At 33.2% G+C, this 16,405-nt stretch overlaps 2 protein-coding genes across 5 annotated transcripts in view; both read left to right on the plus strand.

Moving 5' to 3' along the window:
* The first annotated feature begins 48 nt into the window (after positions 1-48).
* LOC128388472 (src substrate cortactin-like) lies at positions 49-14,399 on the plus strand. Its single transcript, XM_053347875.1, has 8 exons — positions 49-303; positions 1,844-1,920; positions 2,048-2,346; positions 12,454-12,564; positions 12,644-12,754; positions 12,818-12,928; positions 13,005-13,115; positions 13,199-14,399. The coding sequence occupies exons 1-8, from the start codon at positions 205-207 to the stop codon at positions 14,341-14,343; spliced, it is 2,064 nt and encodes a 687-aa protein (XP_053203850.1). The 5' UTR covers positions 49-204; the 3' UTR covers positions 14,344-14,399.
* Positions 14,400-14,540: 141 nt separating this feature from the next.
* The window catches only part of LOC128388471 (uncharacterized), a 66,360-nt gene continuing 64,495 nt past the window's right edge, over positions 14,541-16,405 (plus strand). For all 4 annotated transcript variants that reach the window (XM_053347870.1, XM_053347871.1, XM_053347873.1 and 1 more), the window contains exon 1: positions 14,541-15,990. In XM_053347870.1, the coding sequence (XP_053203845.1) occupies positions 15,894-15,990 (97 nt within the window). In that variant the 5' untranslated portion in view covers positions 14,541-15,893. The remainder of the gene's footprint in view (positions 15,991-16,405) is intronic.

The following is a 16,405-nucleotide window of genomic DNA, read 5'->3' on the forward strand; positions in this document are numbered from 1 at the left end:
TTCTCCTCTTAGTTTCCAGTTACTCTTGAGATTCGATATTTACTTGGATCTTGATACTTGTTGTTAAATGTTTGACTTTTTTTCAGTTTAATTTTTACTCTTCTAGATGAATCATCCAACAATCAGAATTTTCTGTTAACCAGTTATTATCTCACTGATCTCAGTTGTTATTTATCCTTAGGTGAATATTAATTAATTGTAATTATGTCAGTTACTTGGCGATCAACAACAACTCACAATGTCTCCAAGCGAGTGGTTAAATCAGAAGATTCTGATGATTGGGAAACTGATCCCGATTTTGTGGTAAGAATTTAATTCTCTTTTTTTAATTCTATTCTATTCTTTTTCCATTCAGAGTAACTGATTATTCTGATTCTTTTAGTCTGATTTTCTGTTAATTTTACCCTTTTTTTTATTACCCTTCCCATCATCACTCATCCAAAGTAATGTTAGGTGATAATCAACATCAACCTTTCATTTTTTTTCTCTTCTCCTGTTTGAACTCTTCATCCAACTAGTTTTCCTTCTTGATTTTTTTTCTCCTTTTTTTCGGAGAAAAAAAAATTATCCTGAACCTTGAAAACCCTCTAGGCAAACTCTTAATTGTCGTATATTCCTAATGAATTTAAACCATTGTTCCTCTCTCTCTCTCTCTTTTTATCTTTTTCTATCCTTTTCCTGTTTCATTCTCTCTTGTAATTGCCTTGATTAAATATCTCATCTTGTTTTTTTTCTCGTTCATTACATGGTTAGAATTGAATTGATACTTGATACTTTTAATCTTCTAGTTCCAAACTGACTCATTGTGATTAAGAAATTGTATATTCGACTAGATTGAGAAATAAAACGAGGAAAATATTTCAAATAACTTAATCCATACTCTCACTTACTCTTATGGTTTACGTTGAATAATTTGTCTTAATTGTTATTGTAGCGAATCAAATAACTAAATACAAATTGGCATTGAAAGGTAATCATCAATTTAATTGCTTTTTGATAACATCTCAAAATGATTGTAATTGGCTTTCAATTGATTCAATTAATTGGTTCAACTGGTTAATCAATTTCTTTGTAATTACAGTTGATTATCAATGCAACACTTACAATCATTTGATTATCATTTAAGATAAAGTTTCATACAAGTGATTAATTGTTTTCCTCATCAATTGTGTTTGTTTTTTTTTTCTTGCTTTTTCACTACTCTACATTCACGACAAATTTTGGACTAATTAAAAGTCAATTCAATTACTTTTATTCAGTGATTTACTTTAAATCAGGTTAAATAGACAAACTAAAATCAAATGTAACAATTTGATAGATTTAAATATTGATCTTGTTTGTATATTTAAATGTTTGTCCATTAACTATTAATAGATCATCTCATTGATTGTGATTTATTATAATCAAAATGTATCTAAATTATTATCTTCCTTGTGACCTTTATTATTTGATCGTTAATTGTAATTGTTATCATCATCATAATGATTATTATTATTATTGTTACAATGAAGGTTACTTTATATTTGTCAGGTTGATCTTGATGCTTTTTGATTGTTGTTTTTTTTCATATCTATCAATTTATACTTATAATAATAATTTACTGATCGTTATTGAAATTAGATTGATTTGAACAGCATTGAATTGATCAACTTTAATTGTATGCTAATTTCGGACCCCAATTATAACCATCAATTCAATCAATTAACTTTTAGTTAATTCATTCAAGACTAATCATGTTACAATAACAACAACAACAACTACTAAAACTATTAACCCATCATAAATGATTAGCTAATTATATTTAATTTCTTTCATCAAATTATTCGTGTTAATTGTTATTCAGAACGATGTATCAGAAGAGGAGCAACGTTGGGGATCCAAAACGGTCTCAGGCTCCCGAAGAGTCGTCGGTGCTTTAGAGTAAGTTACGAATTGACCTTAATTGTACTAATTTATATAATTATAACAATTGGAACATTTTTCTTTTCTTAAATCAATTGACTGATATTTATTTTACTCTTTCTCTCTCTCTCTTTCTCTCTCTCAGTGTCAATGAGCTTCAAAAGAAGGTTGAAATTGAACATCAAAAGTTTAAAGAGGAATTCATTCATGGCTCTCAAACTGATTCCAAGAAAGGATTCGGAGGTAAATTCGGTGTGGACAGTGATCGTGTCGATAAATCAGCTGTTGGCTGGGAATATCAAGAGAAATTATCTAAACATGCCTCCCAAAAGGACTATTCAACAGGCTTTGGTGGTAAATTTGGTGTACAAAAAGATCGAGTTGATAAATCGGCTTTAAGTTATGATCACAAGGAAGTCCTAGATAAACATGCTTCTCAGAAAGGTAATTAATCTAATACATGATCTTATTGATGATGAAAGATTTAATCAATGTAAACATTATCCTCATCATCTAATCAGGTCAAGATCATCTAATAAGAGACTAAGTTAAATGTTTCTAGTTTCATCATTACAAAAGCATTACTATGGATTTGGTTAGACAAACTATTATATAAAATGATGACAATCAAATATAATTGTGATTCTAACCATTTCCTTCAGTAATCAGGATGTTTCTGTTTGTTTTTTGTCTTCATCTTTTTTACATGTCGATGAAAAAAAGTAATAAATTTACACTTTTTACACACTTTTGTTATATCTAAAGACAAATCCATCCAAACAATTACAATTATCCATGCATCTACTATACACAATTAGGTTTCCATTACAATTACAATTGCAATTGGTTTTTTTTAATTCCAATCTCGATTAGTGTAACCTTATCACTCTTAATAATATTGTTAACGGTAGGATGTTTTCTCGTTTACAAGGTTAAATTTGCAATGAGATTTTCTCGTTACTTTTAAAAACGAAATTAAATTTGGATTGAAAATAGTTGAGCATCATCAATGCAACTCTCATATATGCAAATGAGGATAATTTAATTGTTTGGAATGTAAACTCTATTGTTATTATTTTTCACCATTGGCAACATGCTTTATGCTGATTAATAAGCCATTGACTCACAATTAGTCTTCGTTGTAATTGTTGTGGTAAAGTTTGAGAGTAATTGCTGATCACAATATCGATGAGCATGTTTATTAATTAGCCAAGAAAAAGCGTAAACTTAGTTGAATGTTAAATTTAGATACACAAATGATTCAGCTAAAGCGATTTGATCATTGTGTCGGGTTTTAGAGTGGACAAGGGTCAGAGTACCGAACAAAACTCTCTATGGTCCGTTTTGTCCCAATCAACTAATTCACTGGTGTTTTATTCACCCACTAATTAAGGTCTATCAATAAAGGTGGACCATTGGCTTTTATAAGCTCTTAAATTTAGCTTTTATTAACTATTGAATAATGGTCAGTATTAATGTTTGATGAGTAACTTGGAAAGGTTAATTGAAGGGTAATAGTAACTAAGAGGTTACAAGAACTTTTATAAGTGACAATTAGGTAGAAACAGGTAATGAGGACTAATTGGAATGACTTATAAAGTTGAACAAATTAGGAACTTAAAAGTAATTAAAACAAAGATTCACTAATTGTTGCTTTATGGCAAAATGTGTTGTCTTTTAAACCAAATGAAAGGTGATTGACAACAACAAAGGCGACAATTAGAGGTAGTGATTAATGAAGAAGCGCGAAAATTGAGGTTCTTAAGGCAATACCTTACATATCCCCAGTTTTGATTAAGAATGGATCTCAATTTTTCAGAGCTGATTCTGTTCCTGGACTCTTAAAAGGAGAAGGAAGAGATGAAGTGGGAGATAGTTGATTTTCAGGGTATGAGGAGATAAAGTTCCATCAGCACATGAATTTGAATCGGAGGCACTATCACTTTCATCTTCTTGAATGAAGCTTTCATCAGCTTGAATAGGGACAGTTTCAGTTTTATCACCATTGGAATCCAATAAAGGAACATCATCTGAATGATGAGATGGTGAATCTTCTTCAGGAATAGTCGATAAAGGCTCATAGATTTTTTCTTTATCAATCTTTTCTAAGAGAACGAAATTTGGATCAACTTGTTCCGATCGATCAGAGATTCGAATTGGTTTATACCGATAAGTTGTATCATTCCATTCTTTTGGCCATTGAGCGATGTTTTTATCAACATTACTTTCGAATAGGAGTAACATGGCTGCGACATCTTGATTGCTGGTACAACTTTTGTTGTGAATTCCACCAGTGGCAGTAGCAATTCCTCGATTCTTTCCCATTCGAAGAAGTAGAGATTAAGGGCAGCGGGCTTCAATAGCTGGAGAGTGAATTGGTTTTATAACATAACCTCGGAAGATGAGAAAGATATAATATGAAGACATTGGATTAGTGAGATAAGGAGGTAATAATAGATCATATCTCGGAACTTTGGACGAAGACGATTTATCTCATCATTGGTGTAACAAAGTTTTGCATAATAAAATAAACTTGATCCGATGATTTGTTTAGAGGCACGAAGTATTTAGTTACTTGATCACGGGCTGAGATTAAACTCTTAGATCTCTTGATATCATCATAGGTTAAACCATTAAATTGGCTATTCATATTCGCTATGATATTTTTTGGATATCGAATGAAGGTCTCATATATAACTTCATGGTTACCATTGATGATGATGACCCAAATCGGTAGATTTTTACCATTAGTTCCAACACAATAAGTAGCATGAACACTGATTGTTCGCTCTTTTTCAGGGTGAATTTCGGAACGGGCGATGATATCATTGAGGACGGTTGATGAGATTGAGGGAAATTCAGGGTTAGGACGACATTGCCATCGCTTTAGAAAAGCAAGTCTTTTCACATTGTTACGATATTTCCTCTCGGATGAAGCATTTTCATCGGTTTTGATTTCATTATCAGGGGTTACAATACTTTCATAAGTAAAAAGTTCTTGGTGATAATCTTCTTGCTCAGCTTCTGGAACCATGAAAAGAGGATCAATAAAGATGAATGGTTTTTCTTCACTATCTGAATAAACGGATGTAGTTGAAGAGGCAGAAGTAATTGAGAGAGCACGATCCCATTCAGGGCATTTATCTTTACGATTTTTCTGAATCCATTGTAAAGTAATCGAGGGAAATTTTTGGTATTGGAAAGCTCTTGGTTTGCGTTGAAATGAATGAGTAGGATGATCCCAAAGGGCTTTAGGTCCTGAAGTTGGTGCAAATCCAATAGCTTGAGCCCATCGTTCACCATCATAAACTGGTCTGTATGGGTCATTAATTTTTCTTTCATTTTCACCAAAATTGTCTCTAATATTGGCTTGTAATCGTAATGTAGATGGAGGAAGATCATCAGGTTTCTCTTTATGAGAACGGAAAATTGTAAACTTCAAACGTTGATTCCAATAAGCAGGAATAGATGAGGCACATGAAGTAAGGGCACGATGTTGAGGAACAAGAATATCGGCTAAGGAGCAAGTAGATTCCTCGAGACTTTTTCGCACTGGTCCTTTATTGAAGTTGAGCGATAAATTTGTATCATAATTAGAGTCCCAATCGCCTCGGAAACATTTCTTTTCATGAAGAATGATATGGTCGGAGGTTGATCTGAAGAAACAGAATTTTCGACGACATTCAAATTTACATTCTCCATAAAGGGAAAAATTTGTTGAACCATTTGGTTTACCGAATGAAGGAAAGAAGCTTTCATAAGCTACACGTCGAAGGCAAGAGGCAGTGATACATAAGAATTCATTTTCCAATTTTGGCTTAATGATGTTGATTCTTTCTGGAAATCGGTTGAGCCATGAAGCACATTCGAAACAGTACCATCGGTGACAACCAGAACAAACTGAAGGTTCAGCACAAATCTGTTCACATAAATGACAAAGGATTTTTTCAACGAAATCAAATAGATTTGAATGGAAAACTTTAGCAGCTCTGAAACCTTTATGGGCATCGGTGTAATCAGCTTTTCTAATTTGAGGTGAATCAGCAACATTCAATTTGATTTTTTCTTTTAAAACTTCATAAAAGGCTGAGAGATTTTCATCACTTTTTGGTTGGAAGCTCATAAAAGCTTGAACTGAAGATGGGTCTTCATGAGACATGATGAAAAAACGATTTAGAAAAAACGATTCACAGAGAAATTTTAAGTTGATTAAGAGAACACTTGAAGAGATGATAAAGTTAATGGGAATAAAACCAAAATTAAAGTGATTAATTAAACTAATTTGATTGTCTTTTATATGACTAATTGACTTTTGGCTTTCATTAGCTCGATGATTAAACAAAATGGTGACTTCCTGTGCGCGCTTAATGGTTGAATAGCAACGGTTGTTAAGTGAACCATAAAGATAGAGGCACTGACCATATCGAGCGGGAGGTTTGATTTTTGATCGATTTCTTAATTTTTTGAGTTGATTAATTTCATGAGATTTTTCTGAATCATCTGAAGAAGAATTTTCTGAACTTTCCTTTTCTGAGGAAGAAGATGAAGAAGACGAATCTTTGGAATCAATTACATCCAACGAAGGAGATTCTTTGGTTTCTTTAGAAATTTCCAATAAAGGAAAATCTTTGGAATCTTCATAAAAGGGTTTAGTTCGTTGAAGGTTAACTGAAGTTATCTCTTTAGTTTTTTCATTTTCGATTAATAAACTTCCTTTGATGATATCTTTGATGATATAAGGACCAGAATATTTAGATGATAACTTTTTACCAGAACCAGGATGAGGGGCTTCTCTCTTTATTGAGACTTTATCGCCGATTTTATAAGGATGAGGTTTCTCAATTAATCGTTGCTTCTCAACGTAATTGATTTGATTTTGCATTAATCTCTCTTTGAGCTTTCTTGCTTCATCGATTGAGATTGACATTGGTTCTAATGAAAGATGATTGTCAATGGGTTTAGAAGGCCAATTTCAAACATTAAGAAGTGAGGAGGATATCTGGTTATCTTATGAACACTAGCATTAATGGAATAAACCATAGTGTCTAACTCAGATTCGATACCTTTGTAACCATTGGAAAGAACATAAATTCTTAACCTTTCACCAATAGTTCGATTTGTCCTTTCGACGAGTCCTTGTGACTGAGGATGATAAGCAGTGGAAACTTGATGCTTTATCGATAAAGATGAGAGATAGTCTTCACATTCATGAGACAGAAAATTGCGACCACGATCTGTTTGAATAACTTTAGGAACACCGAATAAACGGAAGAAGTCCTGGAGGAAAGTTATTACCGTTTTTGCCTTTTGATTTTTATAAATCTTTGCATACGTATCTTGATAAACAATCACAAATAACAATGATAACACGATCACTTCCTTTTTTCATATTGATTGGCCCTTGGACATCAAGTTCTAATCTTTCCATAGTTTGATCAGGAATGGGCTTGAGATGAGCTTCGGAATAAGTGATGTTAGCGGGTTTTGCTTTCTGGCAAATTGAACATGATTTACAGAGTTTATCAACAGCTATACGTAGATTAGGCATATAAAAGCGGCGTGATAGATCAAGAAAGGTCTTTTCAGTGGCAAAATGTCCACCAAGAGTCGATTCATGTTCTTCCTTGAACAATTTAAGAAGAATCGGCTGATTAATAACAATACGATCAACAGTATGATATTTATCTTTATTCTTAAAAAGAATACCATTTTTAAGATTAAATTGACGAGTTTGTTTGTCGAGTGATTCTTTAGGAAGAATTAATTTTTGTTTTATCACAGATAATTCTTTATCTTTATCTTGATGATTGATCACGAATTGTTTCCATTTATCTTGATTCTTAATGAAGAGAAGACGAGAAGATAAATTCAATGAAGAAACAGATTTTCTTTCAGAAGAAATAAGAATATTGGTATATCCAATTTCACCAATATCAGTTAGATCAGGATCAGAATAAAATGGATCAAGATAAGAGAGGTTCGTTTCATTACGAAGAAAAAGAGATTTTTCGAGGAACTTGATTTCAGGGTCGATAGTTGGGCGATGATCCCATTCGGATTGATATCGACTAAAACAATCAGCTGAATGTTCAACACCTTTTCGATAGATAACTTTATAGTTGAAAGTGTCGAGCATAATTTGCCATCGATTTATTCGAGGGTTTTTGAATTTGAGTTTTGGAAGTTGACAAAGTGCGTGGTGATCAGTTTCGATGATAAACTCTGATCCTTCGAGGAAATGTTGATATTTATCGACACCAATGAAAATAGCGAGAAGTTCTTTCTCTGAAATGGCGTAATTGACTTGGTATTTCTGAAGTTTTTGACTGAAGAAACTGATTGGTTGCCAATTCTTTATTGAATCGATAGTTTCATGGAGTTCAGATTCAGAAGGCTCTTCCTGGAGCAACATACCACCAACCGCTTTATCGGAAGCATCAGCAGATAATTTTTCCTTAAAGACGGATCATGATGAACCAACATAGTTTTAATGATGAGGGATGATTTGAGTTTATCGAGTGCATCTTTATCTTCTTTCATGAGACAGAATTTTCTATCTTTGGATACCATTCGGTATAAGGGTTCAGCTAAACGAGAAAAATCTTTTATGTAACGGCTGAAGAAGTTGTAACAACCTAAAATGCTTTGAAGTTCTTTACGATTTCTTGGATAGGGAAGGCGTTTGAGGGCTTCGACTTTAGCAGGATCAGGTTTTATTCCTTACCACTAACGATGTGACCTAAGAATTTAATTTCACGATAACCAAATTGACATTTATCTGTCTTGACTTTGAGGTTATGATCACGAAGTCTTTGAAGAACGAGTTGAGTACTTTTTAGCAAGTCACGCCATGAACGACCAAGAACTGGGACGTCGTCGAAATATCCAAGACATTTAATGTAATTGTGACCATCGAGAACTTTATTGACCATTTGTTGAAAATAAAACGGAGCACCGGAAAGACCCATAGGAAGACGAATAAATTGGTATTTACCATCAGGAGTCACGAAGGCGGTTTTACCCCTTTCTTGAGGATGAAGTTCTATTTGATGGTAGCCTTGAAAGAGGTCGAATAGATTAAAATATTCAACACCTCGAACTGCTTCTAAGCAGTCATCAACCCTAGGCATCGGGTATTGAGTTATTCGAGTGATGCGATTTAAAGCGCGATAATCGATAACAAGACGATAAGATTTATCAGGTTTGGCAACGAGTAAAGCAGGGGATCCACCCTCTGCCGTTGAAGGTTCAACAATACCACTTTTGATTAGCTCGTTGATTAAATCTTTGAAAATTTTTCTTCTTTCAAATGAGCAAGGATAAGGTTTTTGATAAGGGACTTTATTGTCTCCAATATCGATAAAGATGGGACAGTTGCGATAAGAGATGCAACCAAGATCCAGGCGATGTTGAGAAAAAACATCATGATAGTTCAAGAGAATTGATAAAAGTTCGTTGACTTGATTTGAACTTAATTCTGGATTCATACATCTAAGGAGTTTATCTTTGAAATTTAAATTTTCTTTTTGCTCGGATTCATGAGAATGAAGAAGACAATATGAAGACTCTTTAGGAGTAAGAAGTTGTTCTTCAGGAGGAAGAGATTTGATTTTGAAAGGTCTGTCTTTTCTTAGATTATTTTGAATAAGATAAATTAAGCTTGAGTGGCTTTTAGAAGCTTTGAGATAAAGATGAGGCATATCAACTGTTTTAACATTACAAAGATCAATGATATCGACGGAACTTCTATTATCTCTGGATAGTCCAACTTTTGTTTCTTCAAAAGTGGCGAATCTAAACTTAACAAGTTCATGCTCAGTTTTTCTCATAAAAGATACTTTGAATTTCTCACCATCCGATTGTAATCCAATCTTCAGATCGTGTCCAGTTTTATACCCAAACAAGAATAGAGGAGAAAATCGTTTCGCTATCACGACACGAATAAGTATCACTTCTTTTGAAGGAGGAAGATTCACAAGAGCATAAGCTTCACCAATGACGTCTAGATTATTATCACAAGCATCACGAACTGAGTAGTCCGTTGGAACGAGGAAAGCTTTAAGGCTTTTAGCGAAGTCGAGGTCGATCAATGAAGATCCAGATCCAGTATCAAAGAGGACGAAACCACTTTTAGTGAATTCACGAGTACTGGTGAATAGTTGACAAAACACAGAAGCACATTCATTTGGAGGAACATCTCCGAATTTAGTAATTAATGAGGAAGAAGCTTCATCGCTTGGAAGACAGAAAGTTAATTCTTGAGTTGTTGGAGTACTTTTATCAGTAGAATTTTCTTCATTCTTAGAAAGTTTAGCATTTCGCTTTGCACAATCTTTGATTTCATGGCCTTTCTTTACAATAACGACAGAATTTTGGAAAAGGTTTACCGGATTGTTGTTGAGAATTTGACGAGGAAGACGATGAGGAAGATGAAGAGGAAACAACAGGAACTTGAGATGGTTTATGATTACCCTTTGATTGTTGAGATTGAACATTTCTTTGTTCAGGTCCTTTATTGGACTCATAAGGTTTCGACTTTTGATTTAAATACGATTTATCATTAGGTTTCGAATGTCTTAATTGACGGTGATAACGGAGTATCATTACCTTTATGGTACCTTCGAGATTGTCAACACAACCTTGATCTTCGATAGCATCTCTAAGAGGTACTGGAATACGATGATGAAGTTCCCGTAAGATATCTTGATTAGTGACCGTACTAAAACGTCGAAGAAGATATGATCGCAATTTAGCGATGAAGATACGAGGAGGATCTTCATAATTGTAACGGAGATCATTTAAACTTTGTTGAGCTTCGGTTACCTTGGTAGAATCTCTTAAGCCTCGATAAAGAGCTGAGATATACTCGTTGTAATCGGTGATACCTTGACATGACTGTTGGTCAATGATGATCAAATCGTGAGCAATGTACTTTTAAGAAGTCGGAACGAGTTGAATCGTCGATCGGTTCCCACTGGAGTTGCCTTTCTGCGCTAGTTAACCAGTCGAAGGATCATCTTCGATTCGAAGAATTGGAAGAGAAGGAAGAGGTACTCGATATTTGTAATCAGGAAGTGTGATGGAAGAAGATGGAGGAAGAGGAAGTGGCTCAAGGTTGATTAGAGGTTGAGGTGACTTTGATTCGTCCTTGAGAACATTTGAAGGTTTAAAGTCATTTCCTCTGAATTGACGAAATACATGTTTAGCGTTTTCTGACACATTGAGAGTATTAATAAGATCATAGGAACCTGATAAAAGGGCTTGTTTTGTTGTACCATAGACACTAAGAAGTGCTTGAAGTTCCTTTTCGGTTAAACCGTCTCGGCGGAAAGAAATTAACCAATCTGGAACACTAGGTTCGATCGCTTCAGTAAGAGATAACCTTCAAGGGCGTCGAAATCGGTCTCAATGCCATGAAGCAAAAATGAGTCGATAAGGATCGAGGAAACTGAAGTGAACAATACAGCGAGGTTTTTATCATGACCCCATGTTTCGAGATACTTTTGTTTGTCAGAAATTGGAGCGTCTTTAACAGTAGTTTCATCAGAAACAACACTTCTGAGAGCTGAGATCTTCTTAGGAGGCATAGTAACACTTTATGGTGTAAGAAAACACACGATGATGATTACAAAAGAAAACACTTTATGGTGATAGGAAAATTAGAAAGAAGGGAAAAGAAGAATAGAAACACGAAGAAGAAGTAAGAGAAGGACTGCCTAGGTCGCCATATGTCGGGTTTTAGAGTGGACAAGGGTCAGAGTACCGAACAAAACTCTCTATGGTCCGTTTTGTCCCAATCAACTAATTCACTGGTGTTTTATTCACCCACTAATTAAGGTCTATCAATAAAGGTGGACCATTGGCTTTTATAAGCTCTTAAATTTAGCTTTTATTAACTATTGAATAATGGTCAGTATTAATGTTTGATGAGTAACTTGGAAAGGTTAATTGAAGGGTAATAGTAACTAAGAGGTTACAAGAAGGAGACTTTTATAAGTGACAATTAGGTAAAGAGAAACAGGTAATGAGGACTAATTGGAATGACTTATAAAAGTTGAACAAATTAGGAACTTAAAAGTAATTAAAACAAAGATTCACTAATTGTTGCTTTATGGCAAAAATGTGTTGTCTTTTAAACCAAATGAAAGGTGATTGACAACAACAAAGGCGACAATTAGAGGTAGTGATTAATGAAGAAGCGCGAAAATTGAGGTTCTTAAGGGCAATACCTTACAATTGATTATGTCACTTTTTCCATTTTTGTCAATTTTCTACACTTTCAGTCAATCTTTTCATCTTCCCTGTTAATAACCTTCTCTGTACCATTTACATGGGCGTTTAAAGATTAAATAATCAAAGAGATTATATTGTAATGCTAAGATTTGAAATATCTTAATTTATATTCCATATTTTCAATGAATAGTAGATCTCAAAGATTATTGAATAACTAAATTCGTCACTTTAATTGCCTATTCATCTTTCACTTTTGACCTGATTCGATATCAACATAAATAATAATATTAATCATATAATCTTTGATTCAATTTGCAGATTATACTACTGGTTTTGGTGGTAAATTTGGAGTTCAAAAAGATCGTGTTGACAAATCAGCTGTTGGTTGGGAACATCATGAAACTGTTGAGAAACATCAATCACAAAAAGGTAAATGTCCAGTATTTAGCTTGGGCATTTGTTGTCTTTTCTATTGTTACTAATTAATAACCACGTGTTTACTAATTAGATCATTCAATTGGGTTTGGTGGTAAATTTGGTATTCAAAAGGATCGTGTTGATAAATCAGCTCTTGGTTGGGAGTATCATGAGAAACTTGAAAAACATGAGTCACAAAAAGGTGAAACAATAATTTATAATCTGCATCACTTGATTCTAATCAATTTATCTTATATCCTTGTAGATTATACCACTGGATTTGGTGGTAAATTTGGTATCCAAAAGGATCGAGTTGATAAATCGGCTGTTGGCTGGGAACATCATGAAACTGTCGAGAAACATCAATCACAGAAAGGTTTGTTTGGGTTAATCAATTTTTAAAATGAATGGAGAATCAATTATTAACTGTATTTTCTTGACTTGTATTACAGATCATTCAATTGGATTTGGTGGTAAATTTGGTATTCAAAAAGATCGGTTAGATAAATCAGCTGTTGGCTGGGAGTATCATGAAAAGGTTGAGAAACACGAGTCTCAAAAAGGTAATGATGGGAATTAAATTAATTTTTGTACATTGAATTGATTAATTTTGTTTTCCATGTTCAATTCTATTCTATTCTCATAGACTATTCTAAAGGATTTGGTGGAGCTTTTGGAATAGAAAAGGACAAGGTTGACAAAGCGGCTCATCTGTGGAATGAGAAAGGTGATGATAATGATGAAGATTCTAAGAGAAGTAGCCGAGGAAGTTCAGTTGAACCAGAGGCTATTGTCAAAGGAAAAGCGAGCAATTTACGTGCTAAATGGGAAAATTTATTCTCGGATAAAGGAGAAGAGGACAAAAAGAAGGTGGAAGAAGAACGTGTTCGAAGGCTGGAAAGAGAGAAAAAAGAAAAGGAAGAAGCTAAAAAGTCAGAAGAGGCTCGACAAAAAAGGTTAAGCGCTGAAGCACCGCTTGAATCAGAAAAGACGGAAGAAACTCAAGATGAACCTGAGGACGAATCTAGTGAATCGAAAGATACCAAGTCACCCAAAGTTAATCGTATCGGTGTTTCTGTTTTTCCGTCCGCTTTTCGATCATCTAATGCGAGTAGCATTGGCTCACCTTTGGTAACCGAAAGCTCATCAGCAGAAGTTGAACATGAACAGATTGAAGGAGGCTCAATACTGAAGGAAAAAAGTGAGAAACACATTGAGAAGATGGAAAAACTTGAAGGTGATGGATCAAAAATTGAAAAGATTGATGTTTTCTCAGAGAGACAAGAAGTTCATAGAGCAAATTATGGAATTGTCGAGGAATCATCCAAAGTTGAATCCAAGGAAGAAACAGTCTGGCGTTCATCCTCTCCCCTGGATACCTCTGAATTCTCAAAAATTGCCGATAAATTTAGTGAAATAAAAGTAACCAGTAAATCAGAATCAAAGTCTTCCTCATCCTCCTCAACAATTAAAACCACATCTGATGGTAAAATTGAAAAAATAAGCTCACCATTGAGCCACCATGTCCAAGAATCAACAGTTCCATCGCCATCATCATCCGTCCAACAACAAGCACCACCAACACCACAACAACAGCAACAGTCACCAACCTCATCCAACCTCAAAGCCATTGCCTTATATGATTATCAAGCTGCTGATTTCGATGAAATCTCATTCGACCCTGATGATATAATTACAAGCATTGAAATGATCGATGATGGCTGGTGGAGAGGAGAGTGCAAAGGCGCTGTTGGCCTATTCCCCGCTAATTATGTCCAACTAATGGAATAGTCTGGAAATTAATTTTACAAAGAAGCCAATTTAAATATATTCAATTTTATTGCAAATCAGTCATTGCAATCAACTTTTTTTAAAAAATCTTTTGAATGTCTTTGCATGTTTGTTTTTTCATTTCTGACTTGCAACTTGTTTATTTTTATGAGACTTGCAAACGTAACTTTAAAAGATGAAGACAGAATCCAATTGATAAAGATCACCGAAACGAGTCCATAAAAGCAATTGGAAATAGGAAAGATAACAATAAGGAGCCTTAATATATTTACCTTAATTTAAATTGGTGTTAATAATCAATTACCTCCTGAGAATCATTGACAATTTGATTCAATTCCAAGAAACGAATTTCATTTCTTCACTTCGCAATCAAACTTTTTGTTGTGTCTCAATTGAAATGGTTCTAAGATACTAAAGCTGAACACAAATTCGATGATGTTTATTTAAATATAATTCGGCTACATGATGATTTATTTAGATAAAGATAATGAACAATCCAGAGCAATTAGCCCATCACAACAATTAAAACCTCCAATCAACTTCCAGAAACAAAAGAAAAACGTAAAAAAAGTTGTAATTAATACAATTAAGTCTCTCTCAACCTGAACAACAATTAACTTCCCATACCGGTTATTACTTTAAATTATATTAATATCTCACAACTAATTCATAAAACTAATCAATTTGAAAACAGTTAATTGTATCATGTTAATCAACAGATTTTTTTTCTCGTTTCCTTATATCCAATTCAACTGAATCATTATCCAAATTTCATCCAGGAAAAAAAAGAAACTCAAATCTATTGTAATTCTTAGTAATATACATGTGAACCATGTTTAAAAAGTTGATATTAATTATCTAATCTTTCAATTAATTCTAAACAATTAAAATCTTAATATGTTATTAAGCGAGAAAAAGTTGAAACTTTCCAATGATTAACTGAATTGTTCCTCTCCAGAGTTCGCTGTCTTTTCCCATTTAATTTGATCCCTTCTCTTACCTCTTTCATTTCCATCATCATCTTATCATCATGATCATCATCTCACTCCCAGGAAACTCTGAATTCTGAATCCTGAACAAAGTTCTGAGTCCCTATAATCGTAATGATGTTAACAAATCATCATTGAAACTGAGTCTTAACTTTTTTCCCTTCATCTCAATTGTAAGTAACACAAAGTTTCACTACTTTTAGAGACTTAAATTGTACAATTAAACAATTGATACTCTTTATTAAATTGTGATTAAATTGTTGTCTCTTTGAAATTGTGAGTATAAAGAAAATAAAATAAAATAATTCCCAATTAAAGTGAAAATTGTGCTTATCCCTTTTGGATTAATTTGTTGATTGTTTGCTATCAATTAAAAATAAAATAGACCAATAAATGGATTAATCTATTGTGAACAATTGGATTAAATCAACTGTGTTAATCAAATTATCATGAAAATTAATAATAATAATCATTGATTTAACTTTGATTGTGAAAAATGTGAAAATGTTTAATTAAACTTTAATCAACAATGAAGTGAAAATTTTCAAATCATCATCAATCATGATTAACTTAATTTTGTTAAAATTATCATCACTAATTAAACTGTTAATATTGTTACAATTAAATATTTATAAACATTTTATAAATTGTTCACCGGGTAAGTTTTAATTATTTACAAAATTAGAGCACAATTAACGATGATAAATAAAACAGGAGATAAATTCAATTCCAAAGTAAATGATAAATATGATTACGAACAATTTAATTGTAAATGATCTGATTTTTTTGATTAAATTGCAAATGATTTAAAAGAAGATAAAGAAGATGAACAAAAAAACATAATCATCTAATTACAATAATCATGATTACGATCAAGTATTTAAATTAAATTCTCAATGAAAAGAATAAGAAATTTTTTCTTCTCCTTCCATTCTCATAGTAATAATAATTTCTGAAAGTTGTTGAGCAATGAGAATCCATTTCCAAGAAGCATGTAATTTTTTGCTTCTCCATCATAATAAAAGATCAATTTAAATTCAAATTCATTTATCAACATAATCATCATGATAATA

Source organism: Panonychus citri, unplaced genomic scaffold (genome assembly GCF_014898815.1).
Source record: "Panonychus citri isolate SS breed McGregor unplaced genomic scaffold, ASM1489881v1 Contig00099, whole genome shotgun sequence".
NCBI lineage: Eukaryota > Metazoa > Arthropoda > Arachnida > Trombidiformes > Tetranychidae > Panonychus > Panonychus citri.

Coding starts and splice junctions, on each gene's coding strand:
- LOC128388472 (XM_053347875.1), top strand. CDS start 205: ATGTCAGTTACTTGGCGATCAACAACAACTCACAATGTCTCCAAGCGA. Junction 2,347..12,453: donor TAAACATGCTTCTCAGAAAG/GTAATTAATCTA, acceptor TTCAATTTGCAG/ATTATACTACTGGTTTTGGT. Junction 12,565..12,643: donor GAAACATCAATCACAAAAAG/GTAAATGTCCAG, acceptor TTTACTAATTAG/ATCATTCAATTGGGTTTGGT.